This window comes from Lotus japonicus, chromosome 1 (assembly GCF_012489685.1).
Source record: "Lotus japonicus ecotype B-129 chromosome 1, LjGifu_v1.2".
NCBI classification, from domain to species: Eukaryota; Viridiplantae; Streptophyta; class Magnoliopsida; order Fabales; family Fabaceae; genus Lotus; species Lotus japonicus.
The window spans coordinates 1,331,696-1,356,046 of NC_080041.1; the positions used below are offsets into that span (position 1 = coordinate 1,331,696).

At 38.3% G+C, this 24,351-nt stretch overlaps 2 protein-coding genes and 1 long non-coding RNA gene across 3 annotated transcripts; 1 reads left to right on the top strand and 2 right to left on the bottom strand.

Annotated features, from left to right (window-relative positions):
* Nucleotides 1–137: 137 nt before the first annotated feature.
* Nucleotides 138–8,327, bottom strand: LOC130732934 (cytosolic enolase 3). The gene is made up of 13 exons (XM_057584957.1): nt 7,986–8,327; nt 7,739–7,893; nt 6,759–6,933; nt 5,865–5,936; nt 5,647–5,763; nt 5,294–5,374; nt 4,833–4,909; nt 4,262–4,365; nt 3,047–3,145; nt 2,862–2,947; nt 2,549–2,635; nt 1,960–2,157; nt 138–350 (listed from the first exon to the last, which is right to left on the bottom strand). The coding sequence occupies exons 1-13, from the start codon at nt 8,088–8,090 to the stop codon at nt 285–287; spliced, it is 1,422 nt and encodes a 473-aa protein (XP_057440940.1). The 5' UTR covers nt 8,091–8,327; the 3' UTR covers nt 138–284.
* Nucleotides 8,328–8,617: 290 nt separating this feature from the next.
* On the bottom strand, nt 8,618–14,986 carry LOC130732933 (neutral ceramidase 1-like). Its single transcript, XM_057584956.1, has 10 exons — nt 14,766–14,986; nt 14,131–14,472; nt 13,579–13,787; nt 12,368–12,697; nt 11,221–11,485; nt 10,857–11,124; nt 10,630–10,755; nt 10,131–10,194; nt 9,486–9,649; nt 8,618–9,308 (listed from the first exon to the last, which is right to left on the bottom strand). Exons 1-10 carry the CDS (start codon nt 14,969–14,971, stop codon nt 8,757–8,759), a joined length of 2,526 nt encoding a protein of 841 aa, XP_057440939.1. The 5' UTR covers nt 14,972–14,986; the 3' UTR covers nt 8,618–8,756.
* A 3,915-nt stretch (nt 14,987–18,901) lies between these two features.
* Nucleotides 18,902–20,970, top strand: LOC130731487 (uncharacterized). The gene is made up of 3 exons (XR_009016695.1): nt 18,902–18,991; nt 19,792–19,827; nt 20,600–20,970. It is a non-coding gene; the product is annotated as an uncharacterized LOC130731487 (long non-coding RNA).
* Nucleotides 20,971–24,351: the final 3,381 nt, after the last annotated feature.

Consider the following 24,351-nt stretch of genomic DNA (forward strand, 5'->3'; position numbering starts at 1 on the left):
TATTTTGAATGTTTACCAATAAAACTAATCCAAGAGGATGGATCTGGTTATGAATGTTCAATCAGGGCACACTCCCGTGCCACACTATAGCTTGGGCATGTGAAAATATTCGAACCACAAATTCACAATCATACATGTGAGACTAAAAAATATTTGCATACTATATGAAGTTACGGCAAAGAAGTTGGAAATATAGTACAGTAATGAACTTCAACTCTCATACATATATCAAACTTCAGAAGAAAAGCATATCTAAAAAATAAATCTGAAGAAATTGTTCATTCTTATTGCCTCCAATCTTCACCAGCATAAACTGCTTGATCTCCAAGCTCTTCCTCAATCCGAAGTAACTGCAGCAAATTTCAGAGCGTAACTACTATGTTTTTCCTTGTTTTCAATTTAAGAGGAGGACAAATGACAATAGACTTAATTGCATTTTTATCTCATCTATTCAATTGTGCGATTTTTGAACCCCTAATAATGTTGTTAAAACGAACGATTTTGGTCCTGGAATTTTTAATTTGTGAAAAATCAAGTCCTTTCGTTAGATGGACATCCAAAATGTAACGGAGGGGTACCACATGCCATGTCACTCTCTTAATCAATTAATAATAAAATTAAAATTAAAACATGACTTAAATAACTAAATATAACCCTAAAAAAATCCCAAACCTAGCAGCCCCACCCCCTCTTCTTCATCTTCTTCCTCAACACTATATCCTCCATAATCACCTTCTTCCCCAACACCATAAGATCTAAGTAACAGAAAAGAACACAGATCCTGCCAACATTAAAAGAACACAAAGATCCTACAAACATTAAAAGAACACAAAGCAACAGAAAATTTCATTCCAGAATCAAAGTAAACAAAAATGGGAATAGGTATGTAGGAGTAAATTTAGTTTCATAAACATGAAAGCACAAACCCAGAGCCAAGCCAATACCAAACCACAACTACTGTCCTACAACCTGACGTGCCCTTCTTCGCACCACCTCCCCACCTCCCCTCTCTCTCTCTTCAAGCCAACCACCATCAGACCCAATCACCAACCAAACCCCATCCTGTTGGAGCCAGAAGCCCCACGAACCCAGGTCCATGACAGAGCACCACCAGCATTCACCCAACCTGTCCTCAAGCCCCACCGCAACCTCTGATGAACAAAGCCTCAAACCTCCCTCACCGGCGCAGGCAGTGCTGCCAGGTCTGCTCCGCCGCAAACTTACTTCACACCGTACTTGGAGCGCTTGTTAAGCGCATCATCGTCCCACTCCCGTTTTCATTCTCTCGTTATCTTTCTCTTCTCTCTCACAATCACAATCTCACCCTCTTTCTGTGTGCGGCTTCTGTGTGTAGGGAATGTTTTGGGAAGTTAGGTTAGTTGGTGTTGGGGAAGAAGATGAAGAGAGGGGGTGGGTCTGGTTTAGATTTTGGTGTTGCTCCGATACCCATTAGAAATGGGAGGGTTTTGAACCCTTCAGTCTATATTTATAATGTAAAGGATTAGATTAGATTGCAAATTATAAAAATGTATGAAACCCCCTCCACTTTTAGATGGGTGCCAGAGAAATTGCCTATGGCTTTTGGTGGGTTCTCTCTCTCTCTCTCTCTCTCTTAGGGCTATATTAGTAATTTAAGTTATGTTTTAATTTTAATTTTACTATTTAAGTGAATAAGAGAGTGACATGGCATCTACGTGGCACCCCGGTTGGCGTCCATGTTAATTAATAAGAGAGACATAAGCTCTCTCCGTTTCATTTTGGATGTTCATCTAAAAGTACCCAATTTCCACAAATAAAATATTATGGGACCAAAATCGCTTGTTTTAAACAACAGAGACCCAAATCGCGATAGATGAGAGACCAAAAGTGCAATACGACATGACAATAAGTACATGAACCAAAAGTAGCCATAATTATAACAGTGAAGTAAAAGCATCAGCATAAGAATCAGAAAGAGACCTGGTTGTACTTCTCTAACCGCTCTCCTCTGCAAGGAGCACCTGCTTTAATCTGACCAGCAGCAAGGCCAACAGATAAGTCAGCTATGAAAGCATCTACAGTTTCCCCACATCTATGAGACATTACCACCCCCCAATGCGCTTCCCTTGCCTGCTTCACCACTTCAATGACCTCTGTAACAGTCCCAACTTGGTTGACCTAAATTACGATGGGAAACCATCATGTTTTAGTGTTTCTTTTCGTCTAAGAAAATAGAAGGGAACGTACAAAAGAGGAGGATTAAAATACCCTTCCAAATTACAGAAAAAGCACATGAATAAAGAGGCAAACAATGTTTATAACTTAATATTTCTTTCTCTTTTATTTGCATGAAAAAGCAACCTTTTCCAAAATCTGTAGATATCAAAAGTCTCAACTTAACTATGAAACACTGACTTTTTCCATTCCATGAACAACTAGATTTAGCATTTATTATTCAAAACAAAAAACCTCTCTAAGTTAAAACAAAGTGAGATATAAGGTTAAATTCACTATTAGACCAACCAACCCCTTAAAAATTCATTGAAATAATATTCGGTTACCTACTTACCTTCAGAAGAAGAGCATTACAAGCAGATTCGGTTATTGCTCTCTCAATGCGTTTTGCATTTGACATTAAGAGATCATCCCCAACTACCTGCAGAACCATTCAAAAGAAGCGAAACTATATAAGCAGAAGTTCCAATCAGTAGTTAATAGATCAACTAGTGGTAACATGCAAATGACCTTCCTAATCCTCAACCACAATAAGGTGACAACTAGGACCAAAAATGAATGCAAAATATCTCAAACAAAATAATAAGAAATCATACCCGACAAAGTCCAAGAGTTGAAATAAATATTAATTTCTTAAGCAATAATACCTGACATATTCCAAGACTAGAGATATACTTGATATGTTCCCAATCTTCCTTGTCAAATGGATCTTCTATTGATACAATTGGGTATTCTACAAATTCAGAAAGAAAGATTGAAAATAAACATGAAGCATAGCCAAAATAATTTATAGCCTACTTAATAGGAAATGGGGTAAGATAAACTGTCTTACCAGAACATAGTTCCTTGTACAGCTCAATCATATCCTCTGCTGACTTAAAATTCTGTCCTGACTTTTGAGGAGATTGAAAGTCCAGGTCATATCTTTTACCTATTTGAGGGGAAGAAACATATAACCATAGCATAAACTGGTTAAAGATTGAATGTGGAAAGCCAAAAAGCACTAGTGGATTTTAACACCTTGAGGTGAAAGGTGCCTCACACAAGAAAGGCATTAACATTAGAAAAATAAGAGAACATGGCATATATTACTTACTTTGCATTAATTTTCCATCTAATTAACCCCTCAAGCATAATAATGTGTCAATAACAAGATCTAAAGATTATTAGTTTATAGCCATAACACATTGTACTGCAACCATATTACATTGTGTTAAACTTCCACAGCCATATTTTCTCTCTCTAATTTTTCAAAGAGTATGTAAACCCAAAATAAATCTGCTAGGACCTAAGTGCAAGGTATGAGACTTGAGTCTCACATTGGAAATATGGGATTCTAATGTGGGATTTATAAGGCTTTGGGCTCTCCAACTACAACACCTAGCTTTTGTCGTATGGTTCTGCCAAGGTTCTTGATATCAGGGCCTTCCACCATGTCTCTCAGTTACTGTTTGCGGACTAGTTAAAGGATTAGTGGAGAGATGTTAGGACCCAATTGCAAGGTATGAGACTTGAGTCCCACATTGGAAGTATGGGATTCTAATGTGGGATTTATAAAGCCCTGGGCTCTCCAACTACAACAGCGCTTTTGTGGTATGGTTGTCCCAAGGTTCTTATCAGTTATTAATATCTGAATGAAAATGTTACATATTACCCCCTCCCCCCCCCCCCCTCCTCCGCCAAAAAAAAGAGAGTTATGATTCATACCAGGTCACAAATATAAGTAGATTCAGAAACCAAGTCGTGACGATATCCCTAAATTGAATGTAAATTGAGAGATGAGAGATCACTATAAGTCTTCGGTATTGATAGCATTATTGAAGTGCTATATAAGATTCCTATTTTTACAACTCTGAACAAAGCTAATATTATTTTGCAATGATAGCACATTGAAATAAACTGCATTTATTTTTTGTAGATGATGCTGTGAACCAGTTAACATATTTCTCATTATGTTAGCAACAAGCAATATTAGAGTGAGCAAGAATTACCAAATTCCATCTTCTAATAATCTAAAAGCAAATAAGGGGCAGTGAATTATAATTACCTATGCAAAAATTTGTAGCAGCGACATCAAGGGCTATCTTTATTTTCTCATTATAACCAGTTCTGCTAATGGCCTCCTTTACAAGATCCAGGGCTTCTCTAAAGCTGATAACATTCTCAGAAAATCAGATCAAAAGTAGAAATCAATATAACCACAACACCTCTAAAAGTAATCATTTTATAGCAGAGAAATACATAACAACACTACCCAAGCATGCATTACATAGAAAATAAGTGACTTTATGTAAAACATAATAGTAGTTTGGCACTAAAATAATTTAGATAACATGTTTTAAATAAAATGAATAAAAAGCAAGTAAATTAACTTAATACAATATGTTGATTCAGAGATAAAGCAAGTCAGATTAAGAAGCAAATTACAAATGGATTTTTATCCATCATAGATTCCAAGGACCAGAGATATTATATGTCCAACAAATTAGGCAGTAATAGAAATTACAATAACAAATGAATCACCAACCAGCTTCATGGTGTGATGGTCATTATATTATATGTTACTCATTTAATGGTAAAGAATTTTAAAAGCTCTAGAAAATCCATAAAAAGCTTACCTGGAGACATTAGGAGCAAATCCACCATCTTCGCCAACATTACAGTTATGGGCCCCAGATTTTTCTGTAATAACAGCCTGCCCTTTTGTCATCAACAATACAAATAAATATATCAGCTTAAACATGATATATGCAAGTGGAGAATGTTAGGAATCTTTACTCCATCATTGAACATGCACGTGACACACACATATATGGGCTGAGAAACAGATTGGGTTGCTGAATCAATTAAAACCAAAGACCAAGGCCATAGGAACTTAAGCAGCAACAAAAGCAAAGACAGCAGTAGTAAATAATAATAGCATAGGATCTAAATCATTGTAAGACCGCTAAACAACAATGCAAATAAACTTGATAGTTTTCCAGCTTGGGAACATTACAATGAGTGAGGTTATGAGAAAAAAACATCTAAACATAGAGTAGAAAAAGAAGGATTATGTTAAAAAATAAAGCAAAATCACCTTCAAATGATGATAGGTCTCAGAGCCCATTCGCAGTGCTTCCTCAAATCTACTAGCTCCAACTGGAAGAATCATGATTTCCTGACAGAAATAATGCATGAAAGCTTTCTCAATTGAAAGAATTTAAAATCACTACGAAGCAGCAGGTGCAACACAAGATTAAAGATAAACTACAATCAATAGAAATTGGTTACAACAAAATGTATGAGACCCGAGTTATTTTATAATTAATTTGGCATGTAATATAAATATTTCCATATTCATTTAGCACTTAACTTAATTTTCCATAAGTTTCTTTTGAGGAAAGGAACACAACCCTAATAGAGGTAAGGTTACTGAAACAGAAACTATACCTGAATAGCCAGATTATTCCCAGCATGTTTTCCACCGCTTATAACAGTAAAGGCAGGAACAGGAAGTAGTGGGCTAGTTCTTCCAGACAGGTCAGCAATGTGCTTGTATAGTGGAACCTGGTATTTTTTCATGATCGCTTGACAGCATAAATATACTTGTTTTCTAGATTAAAAGCTAAATGAACTTAATAAAAACATCAAAGGACAAATAGACATGCCTCCTTTTCAGAAGCCCCAGCTTTGCAAGCAGCAATAGAAACAGCTAATATAGCATTGACTCCAAGTTCCCCCTGCAAGCGAAAATAAAAAATGGAACAGATTAAAAATAATATTAAATCTTACAGAACTTGGGAGAAGTATCTTTTAAGACGAAAAATTCAAACATGCATGTCATCATTAGCATCTGTTCATAACATATTATGTCATCAGAATCAGCCACATACACACAGCCTTCATCAAGCTGGCCAGAAGAAAGACAAACAATCCCTTGGAGTTTTTCTAAAAGAATGATATTGTGGATTTGGACAAATAAAAACTGAAAAGGAAACTGACTAAATTATTGCAGTTTTTACTTGGATAAGGTTAAAAGATTCAATTATGAAATCCCATCTTGCTGAAATGAAAACCTACTTCTATAATACCCTTTTTGAATCTATCATGTTTCCAACAGCTAAAAAAATTTCAAGTAACATAAAGATGTGCTTTGTGCAGGAGATGACAATTTAGAAAATAAAACAGTGAAAATATACAGACAAAACTGATAGTTTTCACTATTTGACAGTTTGAGTTACTTTTGAGTTATGAGTAACAACCTATCATTATCCCAACTGTATGATTGTATCATTGATCAATGTCATAACAGTTTTATATTCATTGCCCACTACCCAATACAAATTTATCTTAACTACAACATCTCACAAATGAATATCAGAAGAATGCCAAAACTCCTATCCTTGAATAGAGCAAGAGAAGAAAATGATCCTATAATATTATTCAACTTTTGATAGTTTATTTTAGTTTTTTCCTAATTGGATGCAAAGAATCATTAAATTGAAATGACATGGATTTGACAACTAATTATTTTTGTTACCGGTGGAAAGATGTTAAAATACCTTCTTCTCTGTTTTGTCGAGGTCTATCATTGCCTGATCAATCTGGGACTGCAGAGTTGGGTCCATACCAATAAGTGCCTCTGATATTTTCTCATTGATATTTTTAACAGCTTTAGCCACACCGTTTCCAAGATACACAGCTTTGTCCCCATCCCTTAACTCGACAGCCTCGTACCTGAAACGAATCATTAACCATAACAGTCAATCTTAATCCCATTTTATGATTGGCCTAAGAAAATAGCCAACAGGCTAGAAATCCAATAACAACCCTAAAATCCCCAATATCAGCAGACTGCTGATCCCAATCAAAGAATCACCCAAACACGGCAATGCAGTTCAGTTAACAGTCACAAATGAGCCTTGCCACATCGGTCAGGCACAACTGTGGACATTTATTGAAGAAGTTTCCTCTTCTTAAATAAATGTTAGTAAACCATTTTGGATTAATGGATTGATATTTGATAGTAGTCAAATGTGCAGCTAATCTTGGGCTTTAATCCAGCTATTTTGGCAAAGAGAATTCAGTTATTTCATTTATATTTTGGTGTGATTTGATTAAGTACATAGACTGGGACATGCTTTGTAATCTATGAATTTATTCGCTGATATAAAAACTAAATTTATTTTGGCCCCTCCGTCCAAATTTTCTTGTTCAAGTTATACACCACTCCACTGGTCAGGACTTCCACATTGATTATGAAAATTCAAACCAATACAAGATTCCGTAACATACAGCAAACTCGATTCAAAATGGAAAATGCAACTGCAAATAGCTAAATCATGTTAAATTGTTAATTGTATCTGTAACAATCACAGCTCCACCACTAATGCATATGAAGAGAAGATGCTGAAATCCAAACACAGACTTACATGAATCATCATTTCATTGCTAGTACTTAGTTTTGCGACATGACGCGAACTCGATTCAAAATGTAAAATGCAACTGTATGACAGTGAGAGTTCCAGAAACAGAGACTTACATGCCGGAGGAGTTGCCGGAGGGAACAGAAGCACGGAACATGCCTTTGTTAGTGTGAAGATCAACTTCAACAGTTGGAATCCCTCTGCTATCGAGGATCTGCCTCGCTTTCACTCTCGTGATCACCGATTGCACTGCTTTCTTCATGTGATTCGACTGTGCTCATCACAAACAAGAAGAAAAATTGAGTTAGAAATTCCGATGAGTAAGAAAATCGAGAGAGATGATTTACAGAGAGAGAAGAATACGATGAAGAGAACGGGATCGGAGGTTTTGGCCCGGACGGCGGCGTTGACGGCATCTTCGAGTTTTCGAGAAAGCATGTGCTTATCGAGGTATTCTTGCACTGACATTTCGTCGAATTCTCACTGTAACTGCTTCTTCTTCTTCTTCTTCTTCTTCTTCTCTTCCCTCTCTGTGTTTCGATTCACACTCTCAGAGAGATAGAGAGAGAGAGAGAGAGAGAGAGAGAGAGAGAGAGAGACGATGTGAATTTTGCTTTCTGGGAAAAAGGAGGAGGAAAACGCGATTCAGTGCTGTGCGGCCAACGGCGTCGTATCTTTGGGTTTTGCTTGCACTTCTTCTTCTATTGGCAAAATATTTTATTATTATGCTCAAGCTTTTATAAATTGGATTGATAGAATAGAATGGAGTGAAAAATATATGTTTAATTATTTGGAAAATAAATTCAAATAAAACATGATAAGAATATACATTTCATTCTATTCAATGTATACATCACTTTTACTTATAATTTAAGGGATATGAAATGAAAATTCAAACAATAGTATTTCTTTCCTTTCATTTTCCATTCCCACACAGAAAAATACAATGAAACTGATTGATTACCTCCAAAGAATTTGAAGGAGATCAAGAATAATGAACAACAAAGGATATCTGCTGGAAATTGGAATCATCTTTAATTCAGTACATCATTCTAGAGTTCAGTATACAACAAGTAGTAAATATAGTAAATAGCTTTCAGACCAAGTAAACATGTATAATCAGTATCCCTCCCTCTACTGTGTTACTACAAATGCACTACATGAGCCTGTGAAGTGATGAATTGATCCTAATAAGCCCTTTGCAGCACCAAAATGCTTTATTCTGTATACACCAGGAGCTGCATCTTGTGGGATTCTCCATTCTATGGTGGCTTTACTGTGAGTACTGAGTTTAAAAGGCCTAGACCACTTGAAGCGCAAGCAGAAATCATCATCATCATAAGCAGGAACCCAAGTATCCTTTCCTTGGAGAAATTCAACCAAGGAGAATGTGCCTTCAGTCATAAGGTCATTGCGAGGGCATGCGGACCAGAATGTAACCGACACCATGTCACCTTTCTTAAAGGTGGCGTTCTTCGGTACGTCAGAGCTGCAGTCCCCAAACTGTACACCAATAGGGGTTCCATCCATCACAACCGGTGTTAAGAAGCTTATTTGCTTGTTCAGGAGGTCAGGGGGTTGTGGCCCTGGTTCTACAGGCTGGCCACTGATGAGAGCGTTCGCGAGCTTCTTAAACTCCTGAATGTATGCGCTCAGTGTGTGTGGACCATAGAGCGTCGAAGCACCCTGACAACAACAAAAATGGTTGCCCATAATGGTTACCGCATTGTCATCATGAGGGAGGGAGACAGAAAAAATGTGCAAGGGGCGGAAATTCAACACACTAAGCAAAATCAATACTCTGACTAATTGGAAGAGGCGTTATAAAAAACTTGAGAGTGATAAATATAAGAGTTAACTGACCTCATATCTTTGCACCTCGTACTCTTCATATGTAGTCACATACTGTGAATAAGTATTAGTCAACCCTGCTAGCACAACATGAATGTTTCTACCAAAGTCTTTGTCAGCACTAAGTACTTCCTTCACCGCATCACGTAGACGCCTCCCAGCCATTGTTGTAAATTCTGCCAGAATTAAAGTAATAGCAACAAGCATGAAGCACCCAAATAAATACATAGGCCAAATGAGATTGTCTACCAAATAATTGCACACATAGTGTAAACATGAATTTCCAAGGAAAAGAACAACAACCGTATACCATAATATCACAGTAACATATGACCAAGACGTATGGAGTACATTAGGTCTTAGAATATTTATTTTGACACACATAAAAAAGTGAAGATTCAAATTTCCAGTAGTTCCAGACTTCCAGAATCGAAATCACCAAAATATCATGACATCAGTAACACTTCAGCGTATTTTTGTTCTTTTAAGCTCAAAGATATTCAACAACTAGGAATGTTTGCTTTTTGATAATACAGTTATATATTACTCCTCATTAAACTAAGTTCATTGATAGTTGAAACTTAACGTTTCAAAATGCAAAGGATAAAATTACAACAGCAAAACATCTTAGAAGAAATTAAGAGTAAGGGATCATACCTCCTGGTACACTAAGAATAACAAACTGCCCAATTCGAAGAATCTGGATTGGAAGTATTGAAGGCTGCAAATGAGACAAAGGACGAAAGCTGATTAAGTAGAAGTTGTCAGAAATTAGAACTGTATGGCAGAAAATAGATGGGCAAAGACAAATGGAGGCCACCAAAGAACATCGAATCAGGTCTTGGAAAATGTATGCCATAATAACTGGAGAATGCATACTAGGACTTCTATCCAAAGAAAAGAAAATGTATAAGAGACGTAATTATCTTTTATTGAGATTACGTAATTTATTAAAGGAACTAAAGTGGACATGCCAAGAACAGCAGTCAAGTTATGCCAAGCTCTGAGCAAAGTAAATAATATGCTAAAACCAGTTTCTATGCTGTCAACCTTCCATCTATCTTCCAAATAAATCAACACAGAGAACATAGCTGAACTGAGCCAGGAGACCATAAAGACATGATATTCAACATAAAAGGGTTAATGGGGAACTTACTGCCCAATCATATGGTATCTTCATTTCACCGATATCAAGCAAAATGGGCTTTGGGTACTGACAGTCTATTTGTTCCTTGCCTGGCTTTTTAAGTAAGTTGCGAACCGTGTTCCAGAAAGGATTTCCCTGAGACAATTAGAAAAAACAGTAAGCATAGAATTTGAAAGATATTTAAGTATACAGGCCAATGATCATGGATAAGCATAAGGTATAGAATCAGTGGTTACCTTAACATCACCTTGCTTAAAATCAAAAGCTCCTGGCCCATCTGTTGTTCCAGCAGCAAGTGCAAATCCCAGGGCAGCAGGACATGTCTTTGCTCCCTTAAAAGCTCCTGCACTAGAAAGATTTACCTCGAGCTGGGAGAAATCTATGTAGGCATGTCGAAAATCAACCTTTCCTTTAACCTGTTCAGATGCTCCATTGAATAGCTCCACTGCTTTTCTAAATTGCCTCTCCCCTATAGTATGCGTACTTTCAAATTCATCTGGGTAACTGCCATATCACTTATAGGAGGAAATTAGTAATCACATAAGCATAGGTAAATTTGCAAAAACTGGAGAAATAAGCGAGTGTGCAATAAATAATTACCCAGGTCCTCGGCCGTAGCATAATTCATTTTTCCCTCCACATGTACTGTGATTGAAGTCACAAGGTAGTCCAGTGTCTAAACAAAAAGCTCCGAGTGTATTTGGACTGACATCACCACAATTTGATTGACAAAATGCAGAAACAAATCTAGGCTTGTCAACCTGCTTAAGGACACCCCTCACTCGTCTAGCAACACTTGAAGTTCTGGTTGCTGGTCTACCAGGAGGAGATTGGAATGAGGCGGCAAGTTCCAGTAATTCATGGTCTGCACCAACAAATTTTAAGTGAGATTGGACATATATTTCATTTATTAATTATTATCATCTGATATCTCGCCTTAATGATGATCAAATTACATCCCTTATAGAAAGCAAGGTATAATTCACGTATGTTTCACAAGACAGCTCAACCAGCCATTGCTAGAATATTTACTTCTTGTCTTGTGTGCAGACAATTCCATTGGATTTGACCAATATTGGGACATTTATCAGGAAAGAACTTGTAAAACTTAAAAGCATCATATCAGAAATGAGAAGTCGTTCTACTAGACTATGCAATCCAGCACATGTACAATAGAATAAATTTGGCGGATGTTGATGCGCACTCGAAATGGAACCAAGAGAAATAGATGGATATTATACGTTCAAAATGTATCACCACATAAGAATAATTCGGCCACACTGCTTCTCTTACCCCAAAAGAGACATTTGAATAAACTAAATGTGCAACTATGTGAGCAAGATTGGAGATATGATATGCAAGTGATGATCAGTATCAGTATATGCTTAAGAATTAAATATTCGCTACTTACCAGCTACCAAAAAGGAGCATAATTAAAGTCTTAAGCATTCAAATATGAATATGAACACGCACAAACACACATGCATGCATGCATTGCCACATGCTTAGTTACTAACGTAGTAATATTTATTTATGACTAGTTAATCACCGAAACCATTTCAGAACACAGTTCGAATCCAATCAATTACAGCAGCATCAAGGATTTCAGAGTGTGGCATATAAACCTACAAATTCTGAAGGTATTAAATGGACATATTTATTTTGTCTCTTCAATGTATAATGGAAAGAAGCTAATAATGTTATCAATTGACGTACAACATTAAAAAAAGAAAAGAAAAAAACTTACGATTAGCATGAAGACTGGGAATTATGTTGGAAATTCTTCGGGGTAAGCCATCATTTTCAAATCCAGCAGAGCCTTTTTTCTCAAACCAATCTTCCATAAATCGTGCAGCAGCACCCTTATTATCGCCACTAATTAACGAGTTTGTACGACTCATTGAAGTCCCATGAGTAGCAAACCAATTGAAGCTTCCTGAAGGACCCCATTCATCATCAACAAACTTTAAAAGAGTCATTTCTTTATCAACATTGTACTTATATTTGCTTCTTTCTGCAGCAGGATTATTGAGATAAGCACTAGGGCTGCGATTTACACCAGCATCTAAAAGCTCTCCTGCAAGTTGAAGATAACACATTTGTAACCATCTGATATCGCCGAAAGAAGGGAGAAAGTTTATATAACAGAACACCCATTTCCTACCTGCTTGTGCACTTGCTAGCAATCACACTAACAGCTCAAAAATAATGATAACCATATTTTCACTACAGTTACCAATGTCTCTAGGAAATAGAACAAAAAAAATAATGGAGGGAAAGCTAGAAGTGTGCCTTATTCAAGGTTCTTCTAAGTTTTTTGCCTTTAACTTATCAATGGATGTTGTAGTTACCGTTGCCTTATCAACACACGTTACTTATTATTTAAACCTCATATTACATCCTTTTTCCTTGTCTTTTTCTTTTCCAGGGTGCCTCAGTTATGACTTATGATACAAGCGATGATATAAATTGACAGTTTTCTTTTCTTTTCTTTTTCTTTCCAAAGAAGTTATCTCATTAACATTGTTGTAAATGGCGGATAGCGGACTATGTCAGAGAGCCAAAAACCTGCCGTTTTTGACAAATAATGATGGCGGATATCGGACATGGCGGAGAGCTAAAAACCCGCCATGAGATTCCGCCGTGGTGGATATTTGATAGCACTGCTCATTAATCATGTGGGACTCAAGATTGTTGCACCAGTTTTTTATTTATTTATATGGTTTTAGTGTTGAACATGTGCCACTTCCACCCAGTAAAATTTCCTTATTTTTTCATCTCTTTAACAAAGGTTATAGTAAAATGTAAACAATTTGATACAGATACTTCAAACAACTGAACTCAAGGAAAAAAGAATAAGCAACTTGCTTCCTATAGATTTTTATCCTTTTCTGACCTCTTCAACAGTATGCAGAACTCCCATCACTCAAGGAAAATGAATGCCAAGTCTTTCCTTACCTTTATTGACAAATATTGATCCTGGGCGGAGATTTTCATGAGCCTGAATGATGCTTTTCTCAATGCCATCAACAATGACATCAAATGACTGGCGAACAAATCCGAGCGATGTTACAAGATACGTAACATACTGGAGAAAACCCCCAGGACCAGCATGAGTATGAGTTCCACTAATAGCTACATTCTTTTCCGTATATAGGTCACCATATCTGTCAAACAAATTAAAGTATGACTTCAGGCACATAACTTTGAGATTAGTAATCTAAATCAACAATCCTGATTTTTAAACATGCCACAGTATCGACGCCTCACATACATCTCATTTTTCTTTTTATCTCCTTCCCATCACATCATATATCAGATCTACCGTTTCTCTCTAGTCTCTTCCTTTCTCTCTTTTTTATTAGGGTGTTGTCTACAAAACATTTTTGTTAATTCAAGTCATCAGCCCTCACTAGCAGACATTAAAGAAAATCATAATCAATCTACCATAATTTCTGCAAGTAATTATCACAGCAATTTCTGGGGAACAACCCCGGTTATTATTGGTACCTTGCTTTCAGCCTCTCAAATACTTTGGTGGTGATAAGATCTGAAGCCATGCAAGCATCGAGGTTCACAAACGCTGCCCGGTTACCCTTGGGCTCAGCAGCAATAAAAGTACGAGCCCGCAGCCTGAAGTGAACCCCAGAAGCAATTTGTTCTGTGTTAGTATACCCCATCATGTTAACATCAGCTGCAGGACCAGTGATGTCATAGCTTCCAAGACCAATCAAGTAATTAGAATCTGAATATACAACATCACTCTTCAGTAGAATCAGGAGCAAGAAAAAAGGCCAAACTCTCATAGTTGCAGTTGCCCTCCAATGAGAGAGGGAAGGTAACTCCATCAACCTAAGTTCAAAGCAAAAAAATACCAATAGTCAAACTTAGCCAGTTCTTCTATTTTCCCTTCACAAATCACATTCACAAAGCTTCCAATTGTACATACCTACAATCATACTCATACATGCATACATAAATATAAAATAACTATGTTTCAAATATAAAATACATAACTTCCAATGCAATGAAATCCAATTTCAGAAATTGCAACCAAACATGGCAGGAATATAAAATAACTATGCTTCAAAATAGATACTTAATTACAAAAAAAATAGAGGAAGAAATGCAATTGAGTTTCTCACCACCCAGATGTAAAGTTTGAATCTTTACACGAACATGAGCGTGAGAAGTAATCGAAGCTATCTGGGGTTGCAGAGAGACAGGGCCAGAAGAGGGAACAGTGAATTGCAAGAGAGAGAAAGAGGAGTGAGTGACTGACTGACTGGTAGATAGAGTGGAGGAACAGGCAAGGAAGAACAATGGTATTTGAAACTTCCCAATTTGTCATCAAGCCAATTAAAAAATTAAACATTTGAGTACTATTTTGTTTTTGCTTCAATGCAAAGATTTAGAAAAATCATTATTCCCTGTTTTGTCACTTTTGGGTTAAGCCACCTGTTTTTTATTTAATAACAACAAGCCATACCAATACCAAATATATATAAAAAAAGTAATGATTAAGTAACAATGACTAGCATAATAATAATAATAATAATAATAATAATAATAATAATAAGGTGTACTTTAACTCAAATCAAGGTATGGTGTCAAAAATGAGATTTTATTGTAGTGATGCAACGTTTTCATTCTCAGAGACATGAGATTTGTAGGTTGTGTTTTTTTAGGTTTTGTTCTTCCGTCAATCATGGTCATTTTGCACACATCTCAACCATCATTGTTCATATCTATAAGTAAATCATTTTTCATTAAAAAACAAGTTTGATGAGATGAAATTAATTGAATAGTAAAATGAAATGCGAAAATGTAAAATTTACCTACAAAAATATAATAATCATCTATTAAATTACTCAACACGGGTATTATACCCAAAATATTATATGGGTACCACAGAATTTACCTAATAATAATAATAATAATCTCACAGGATTCAAGTGAATGAGAAAGACCTCAAGGTTCAAGTCTTATACATCGAAGAAACTATCAAACAATATTATCTCACATGGAAATTACATGTAACCTCATTCACTGCTTTTCTTTCTACCTAATATGAGTGTGTAGTGTGTGGCTTTCATAATTAGAGCCATTTTTTTAACAGTACTGATTATTAATTTTACATATGTACAATCATAAGTGCGTATGGAACCAAAATTTAAGCGGGTGACATATGTGCAGCTGTAAGTGAATGAATTGAATGTATGGGAATTGAAGGAATTGAGAGATGATAGTGAGCTAGCTTCACATGGCTGAAAATATTGCTTTTAAAATTGGTGCACGGGAGATTTGTGGGAAGTATGATGAGTTATTTTGACTAAATCCGGTGCTCCATGGAGTTGGATCTTGAGGTTTCTAAGATAATGGCTGTTGTGTCTCCACTTAGCTGTATTTCTTTGATTTTTTTTAAGGGACAGTTTTCCAGAATGACATGAGGAAAAATAAAGACATTCACATGTTTGCGGTTCATGTGCTTAAGGATTTAAAACATTTTGGTAAAGATAAGCTAGTTTGTAGTTACAGGTCGACATACCGAAGGATAAGGGGGTTTATAGTTAAAGGTCGACATACCTTAACTACGGGATGCTTCGGGTGCTTGGATCTCTGGTTTCCTAGTTGGTTCTAGAGGAGGTAATGCGTTTAAGGCTGAAACTTTGGCTCTAACGTTTGGCCTACATGTTCTTTGGGATGTTAATATTCGTGATGTAATTTGTGAGGTAGATTACCTAGAACTAGTTGAGGCCCTTCAGGACGAGAGATATCACTTCCATGAAAATGCTAGTGAGATCTGGGAGATTAAGCAATTGATGCTTCGTGACTGTAATACTCAGCTTGTGCACATTGCTAGGACTGCTAATGAGGCAGTGGATTATCTAGCCGCCTTGGGATCGAATCGCCAATGTTCTGTTCTTTGTTTGGAGGACCCTCCTCCTCAGCTTTAGCCCATTCTGGCTAGGGATTTATTAGTCTTGTAGTTGTTTTGTTTTTCGTATTAATTTTTCGATGTACCAAAAAAGGTCGACAAATTATATGACTGAATTAGGAGTGTTTAGTAAGATTGGCATTTAGAAAGATGTAGTCCGAAGGATAAGGGGGTTTGGGCTTTAGAAAGATGTGTGATTTCAATCAAGCCTTGGTGATGAAGGTTGGGTGGGGTTTGATTAATAATTCAAGGGCTCTTTAGGTACGGGTGTTGAGGGGAAAATATGGTTTTGGGAGTGAATTGATGACGATTATTAGGAGAGGTGGGAGAGAGTCGCTCATGTGGCAAGGTTTTAGGAGAACTTGGAATATTTTGGTTTCGAGATGTCGATGGAAGGTTGAGCACAGAAGGTCTATCAGATTTTGGAGAGACTCTTGACTACTTTCGGGGCATGTTCTAAAGAAGGTTGTGTCTAGGGAGGTGTCAGTGGACATCCTTGATCTTCCCCTTGCCCACTTCTACGAGGAGGGTCGAGGGTGGAAGATGTTTTTGTTTTCTAACTTCTTGCCTTGCAGGTTCTTTTAGGAAGTGCTTTGTGCGTCTCCCTAGTAGCTCGAGAGACTCTAATAACGTGGTTTGGACTGGGTAAGCTTTAGGTTGTTTCTCAACTAAATCATCATACAAGTTGGTAGAGCAGCCTGATCCACGGGAGGTCTTAGGATCTCGAAGAAAGTGTGGAGGCTCAAGGGTCCATAACGTATAATCAGAGTGTTCATGTGGAAGTTGTAGAACCAGGGGGTCCTTACCAATTATCAACATTTTCGTAGGCATATGAGTTCTTCTGTTGTGTTCCCTTTGTGCAATGTCTATCAAAAGGATTAATTGCATTTATTTCGGGATTATAGTTGCATGATTCCCTTTTGGCGCGACGTGGTGGGGGTAGACGTGTCCTCTGATTTCTCCTTGGCAGATTGGCAAGGTTTTTGTCAAAACTTGGGCAATCTGGCCTTCGAGAATGCCTTCCTGACTGAGATTTCTGTTGTTCAAACGACGGTGGAGAATGATATCAACTTACTAAATTGTTTGGGTTCCTTCAAGCGGGAACTTTGTAAAATTCAATGAGAAATGATTCAAGAATTTCCTTTTCGGTACATATTGGACACAATTAGGCCAACATAAAGATACCATTTATGAAAAGGGTGAAAAATTTGTCACCCCATCACCCAATTCCACACCCACTTTAATCTAGTAATTGTCTAATTATGAAGTACATTATGAGTTTGTATTCCCAGAACCTATTGTGAGTAACATTCCGGAAATTTAAAACTCGAAACTCTTCATTGAATTATGAGATTTAAATCCCAGAAAATTTCGGGAATATAATTCTCGGAAGGAAATGGGTATGTTTGCTCGGAATATGAAGTCCCAAAAAGCAAACATAGTGTTTCGGGTTTTAAAACCCTGAATACAACGAAAAAGAAATATGTCTGCATTTCGGGATTCAAAACCCATAATGTTAAAATGCGTAACTCATTAAACAACACCAGAATCATGAACAAGGTCACCAAATGAGTTGATCCATATATAACTAAAGCGAAGTGATCTGTAAGACCTGGATTTTCAGAACAAGCTAATTTCCGACTCACGCGTAGAACCAGTGTAAGCGTGACAGGAGTTTGATATTTGAGAAAGATTAATGAAGAAGAAAGTTCAGGAATTGCTTGAGGAATGTTGCGTAGTCATTTTAGGAATTAGAGCGAGTCGTCTGCACACCCGCCTTATGGCAAGCGTGTCCAGAATAGGCTAATTTCGCTTTAGAGCAACGTTTTAAGTGAGATTTCGAATCCTTGGAAAATTTAAAGATTTTCTTTATTTTTCCTTCGACCAGCGTTTCATTTCGGAACTCTGGACTGTACGCACGATAGGTTTCACTTTTCGGATGTCCGCCGACGCTAATTTCTTTGCTTCGAAACCCTATTTTCGAGCAATGGATGAAGACTTTTTCTATTCGGGACTTCTAACGAAGATTCCGTCCATGTTGCCAGACTTGTTTCGACGTTTCCAATCTTTCTTCAGTTGGAAGTTTTGTCGTTTGAGCATCACAGCAAAAAGTAGTTTTTCGGGGCAGATTAACCGACACCGCTTTTGAGTTTTTCGATATCGTTTTTCCCAAATCCTAGATATTTGTTTTGAGTTCTGGAATTCTGACGCCAGAATCTCTCTTAGAATTTCTCGGTGATCGTGCTGCAAAAATCGGAATCGCGAAATTTTCATTTTCCCGCGATTTCACCCGCCTATAAATAGCGCGAAAAAGCAAAATCCTCTCATTTTCTTTCCATTTGTGGCTGATTTCGTGGGGAGCAAGGGGGGAGGAGATTTCCGCGAAAACTTGACCAATCTTCGTGCAGTTCGTCCCTACTTCTAGGTATCGAGGTAACTATCATGAATCCTGCCTCTGATTTCTGTTTCTGCTGAGTTTCTGAAGTCGTTTCTGTGCTCTAAGTTTTGAGCTTTTTCTAAAATTGTCCGATTTCTCTGATTTCTCGCTTGGGTTATGTTCCTTATGTTCCCCTGAGTCTAAAACCTCTGTCAGTAAACTCTGATTGCGATTCAGTTGTCCAGGATCTGAAAAATTGACTCAAAACTCTTTTTGTCTCACATTTCGAAACTTTATTGTCGAAAAGACTTAATCTGACTTCGTGCCTTTAGGATTTGTTGTCACGGATATCATGAGGATCGTTGCCGTCAAATTTGTTTTCCGAACTGATAACTTTGAAGTTTTGAGCCTTTATTTTGGACCAAAATGCCCCTGGATAGTCGTATTTCGACCCGATTGTCCGAAAATTGTTCCGACAATTTCTTTGCCTTAGTTTTACCCTAAAACTACCTTGTGAATTGATTTAGATCGAAGAAAAAGTTCGAAAACTCTATTTTCCATAGTGGCCGAAACCTAATTGCTTGGGTACCGTGTCCAAAAATAATTTTTGGGTCTCTATGACCTGAGCCATTGCGTAGCTCTTTCAATTGTCGAAATTTTGGCGCCGGTTTCGTGTCATTCTGAGTTCTGTAGCTCGAGTTATGCTCGTTTTAGCGAACGAAGTCTCCGTTGTCAATTTGTGCCTAAATAGGAACTCTGAAGCTTTAGAGGCTTTCTTTACGATTTCGATTAGTATTAGTAGATCGTGTTGCTCCTAGTGAAGCTTGTGTTGATGATTGTGTTTTCTTTGTTCTAGGTTCGCAATTTCCATGCCCAACTTCTACTCACGAAGGTAAGGGTAACTCGGTTTTAGAGCGTCTTTGAGTCTTGCATGCTTTTATCGCACTGCCTGTGTTTGAGATGAAGATGTTTATATTGATTGGCAGATGATTATGATTATTATGCTGAATTTGGAAAATGTTTTCTGAGAGGCTTCGGCCGTTTACTGGTTTCTGTCGTTACTGCTTCCTAGTGGATGGAACATGTGGTTACTTTGGATTGGTCCTTGGGTGGGCTTTGTTATTGTCTGACTTGGCATATAGGGCTTGAGTCAAGTGGCGATGAGGAGGTGTGTCCTATCATTGTCCCATCTTGCGAGATGCTAAGTGGCGATCAGGAGGTGTGTCCTATGATTGTCCCGTCTTGTGTGACGTTAAGTGGCGATTAGGAGGTGTGTCCTATGATTGTCCCGTCATGTATGACGTTATAAGTGGCGATGAGGAGGTGTGTCCTATCATTGTCCCGTCTTGAGAGACGATATTGATCGATCCATTTTGTTAGCAGCATATAGTTGCATTATAGGGAACTAACACCTGACCCTATGTTGTTGGATTTTCGTATTGGTTTATTGGTATCTGATTTGATGTTACATTGTTGAGGTTATTATTATCTGAGTCCGATTTATGTTTAAGTTGTTGATATATGAGTTGAGTTATGTTGCTAGTTATTTACCATGCCAGGTAATTAAATTCGAACAGCATGATTTTTCTCTTTTATACATGGTAATTGCATGGAGTTAACCCTTTCTATTTGCTACTTGTTGTTTGGGCGCTTAACGCTATTAGGCGATGGAGATCCTTCCGCCGATGCATAGCTACTCGAGTTGGAGATCGAGTTGTAAGCGGTGGAGTAGAGGTATGAGAAGCAGCTTTGCTTCTCTTCTTGTGGATTATGTTGGAGTCTCTTTTACTTTATGAGAACTCTGTTATTAAAGTCTTGCTTCCGCCACTGTTAAAGTGCGCATGTTTATTCTGAACCTTACTTATGGTATTGTAAACTATTATTACTGTATATCGGGAAACAAGTTATCTAAATAAAGTTATGGTATGTTTCCAACCTTTTAGCCGAAGTGTTTAGTTGTTTTACAGAAAAAAATTCCCTTGGTTTTTAGGGATTGCAGATTGGTCCTTAGACTTTGTTAGGTTACTAATGTGACTCCTCAGTTGAGAAATTGGGGTGTTACAATTGTGGTATCAGAGCTTTGGTCTAGAAAACCAGAGCTTTTGGGTAGAGTGCCTGCTTAAGATGTTTGAACTCTGAGACCGATTGATGGGGTGTCAATCGGAGGAAGAGTGTGCTTGATTACTGTTTATATAGATTATTTTTGAAGGTTATTCGTAAGTGAATAACCTTATGCTAGTTATTGTTAATTATACATCTGATATAAGTATATACATAGTTAGTTATTATCGAACAACATGTATTAGGTAGAGAACGTTGTAGCTAACTTGACCTGCTTACCCCTCTAGGGATTGGATGTGATCATAGGCATGTATTGGTTGTCCCACCATCATGTTCTTCTTGATTGCGCCAATAAGGTAGTTATCTTTCCCGATGCTGGACTCGCTGAGTTCCTGAACTCGTACTTTTCAAAGCTTTCTTTGAGGAAAGGAGCTTTGAGTTCTCTCATGTCTACAACCGTGGTGGAAGCTAAGGAGAATGGAGTACAAGGAATTGCTGTTGTGCAAGATTTCGAGGATGTGTTCCCCGAAGACGTACCTGGAATACCTCCGGTCAGAGATATGGAGTTCACAATTGATATAGTCCCAGGCACTGGACCTATATCAATCGCACCGTATCGTATGGCACCGGCAGAACTGACTGAGCTGAAGAGTCAACTCGAAGATTTAACCAAGAAGGGGTTTATCCGACCTAGCGTTTCTCCATGGGGAGCGCCAGTGCTGCTTGTGAAGAAGAAAGACGGAAGATCGCGACTTTGTGTGGATTATCGACAGTTGAACAAAGTCACGATAAAGAACCGTTATCCGTTGCCAAGGATTGACGATTTGATGGATCAGTTGAAGGGTGCTGCTATTTTCTCGAAGATTGACCTGAGATCGGGATATCACCAGATTAGAGTCAAGGATGAGGATATTCAAAAGACGGCGTTTAGGACACGCTATGGGCACTATGAGTACTTGGTGATGCCGTTTGGAGTTACGAATGCACCAGCTGTATTCATGGACTACATGAATAGGATCTTTCATCCATTCTTGGATCGCTTTGTTGTGGTGTTCATCGACGACATCTTGATCTACTCAAGGAATCGTGAAGAACACGAGGAGCATCTGCGACAAGTTTTACAAGTTCTTCGGGAGAAGGTATTGTATGCTAACGCGACAAAGTGTGAATTTTGGCTCGAAGAAGTAAAGTTTTTAGGACATGTCATCTCAAAGGAGGGTATTGCTGTGGATCCCAGTAAAGTGGAAGCGGTACTTGCATGGGAGCGTCCTAAGACTGTGACAGATATAAGGAGTTTCATCGGTTTAGCTGGATATTACCGACGATTCATCGAAGGTTTTGCTAAGATTGCAGGACCATTGACGAAACTCACCCGGAAGAACCAACCTTTTGCTTGGACAGAGGATTGTGAACAGAGTTTCCAAGATATGAAGAAGCGTTTGACGACCGCGCCAGTTCTGACATTACCACAAGAGAAGGAACCCTACGAGGTTTACTGCGATGCTTCGTACCAAGGTTTGGGTTGTGTGTTGATGCAACACCGAAAGGCTGTGGCTTATTCTTCAAGGCAATTGAAGATACATGAACGGAACTATCCTACGCACGATTTGGAGTTAGCGGCTGTGGTATTTGCGCTCAAGATTTGGAGGCACTATCTTTATGGGAGCACTTTCACTGTTTTTAGTGATCATAAGAGCCTGAAGTACCTGTTCGATCAGAAGGATCTGAATATGAGACAAAGGCGTTGGGTGGGATTCATCAAGGACTATGATTTCACTTTGTTGTACCACCCAGGAAAAGCAAATGTTGTAGCAGACGCACTGAGTCGCCAGACAATTCATGTTTCATCGTTGATGATTAAGGAATTGGAACTTATCGAGACTTTTCGCGACCTCAGTTTGGGTATGCAAGTGACACCTGGAAAATTGAGCTTTGGGATGGTGACGATCACTAGTGATTTTCTGAACGAGATCAAGGTGAAACAACTGTTAGATGAGGAGCTGATCGAGAAACGGAACTTGATCATTTTGGGAAAAGCGCCGGATTTTGAGGTAGGAACCGACAACATTCTGCGTTGCAAAGGACGTGTCTGCGTACCATTGGACATGGAGTTGAGAAGGATGATTCTTGACGAAGGTCACAAGAGCAGATTGAGTATTCATCCGGGATCGACAAAGATGTATCAAGATCTAAAGTTGAATTTTTGGTGGCCAGGAATGAAGAAGAATGTAGCAGAGTTTGTGGCGGCATGTCTGACATGTCAGAAGGCGAAGATAGAACATCAAAAGCCTGCGGGTATGTTGCAGTCACTTGATGTGCCGGAGTGGAAGTGGGACAGTATCTCTATGGATTTCGTGGTAGCTTTGCCAGCTACGAGGAAGAGATTTGATTCCATTTGGGTCATTGTGGACCGTTTGACGAAGTCAGCACATTTCATACCGGTGAAGACCACGTTCAATGTGGAGGCACTTGCAAAAGTGTATGTCGCTGAGATTGTACGACTTCATGGAGTACCATCGAGTATTGTTTCTGACAGAGATCCGAAGTTTACTTCGCATTTCTGGAAGGCGTTGCACGAGGCGCTTGGGACGAAGTTGAGGTTGAGCTCTGCCTATCACCCTCAGACGGATGGACAGACAGAGAGGACAATACAGTCATTGGAAGACTTGCTGCGAGCCTGTGTTCTGGATAGTCAAGAAAGCTGGGATGAGCTGTTGCCGTTGATCGAGTTTACTTATAACAACAGTTTTCATGCTAGTATTGGAATGGCACCTTATGAGGCTTTGTATGGGAGGAGATGTAGAACTCCTTTATGTTGGTTTCAAGATGGCGAACATCTTCTCGTTGGACCTGAATTAGTACAACAAACTACTGAGAAAGTGAAGCAAATACAAGAGAAGATGAGGACGTCACAGAGTCGACAGAAGAGTTATGCTGACACACGACGGAGAGAGTTAGAGTTTGAGGCGGGAGACCATGTGTTTCTTCGCGTGACACCAACTACCGGAGTGGGAAAAGCGATAAAGTCGAGGAAGCTGACACCGAAGTTCATTGGACCGTATCAGATTATCGAGCGAGTCGGTAAAGTAGCTTATCGGATTGCGTTGCCACCTTTTCTTTCCAAGATTCATGATGTGCTACACGTGTCACAATTGAGGAAGTATATTCCTGATCCCTCTCACATCATCAAGGAAGATGATATTCAGCTTAGAGACAACTTGTCTTTTGAAGTGGCACCAATGAGGATTGAGGAACGTAGGATCAAGCAGTTGAGAAACAAGCAGGTTCCTCTGGTAAAAGTGATTTGGAACCAAGTCACGGGCGATGCTACTTGGGAACTAGAAGAGAGGATGAA

Excerpts from the sequence above, each read along its gene's own strand:
- LOC130732933 (XM_057584956.1), bottom strand. The coding sequence starts at position 14,971 with ATGACAAATTGGGAAGTTTCAAATACCATTGTTCTTCCTTGCCTGTTC. Across the intron at positions 13,788-14,130 it reads TTTGAGAGGCTGAAAGCAAG|ATATGGTGACCTATATACGG; the intron begins GTACCAATAATA and ends TTTGTTTGACAG. Across the intron at positions 10,756-10,856 it reads TTAAGCAAGGTGATGTTAAG|GGAAATCCTTTCTGGAACAC; the intron begins GTAACCACTGAT and ends TAATTGTCTCAG.
- LOC130732934 (XM_057584957.1), bottom strand. The coding sequence starts at position 8,090 with ATGTCAGTGCAAGAATACCTCGATAAGCACATGCTTTCTCGAAAACTC. Across the intron at positions 5,764-5,864 it reads CTGGGGCTTCTGAAAAGGAG|GTTCCACTATACAAGCACAT; the intron begins GCATGTCTATTT and ends AAAAAATACCAG. Across the intron at positions 5,375-5,646 it reads GGAATAATCTGGCTATTCAG|GAAATCATGATTCTTCCAGT; the intron begins GTATAGTTTCTG and ends TATTTCTGTCAG.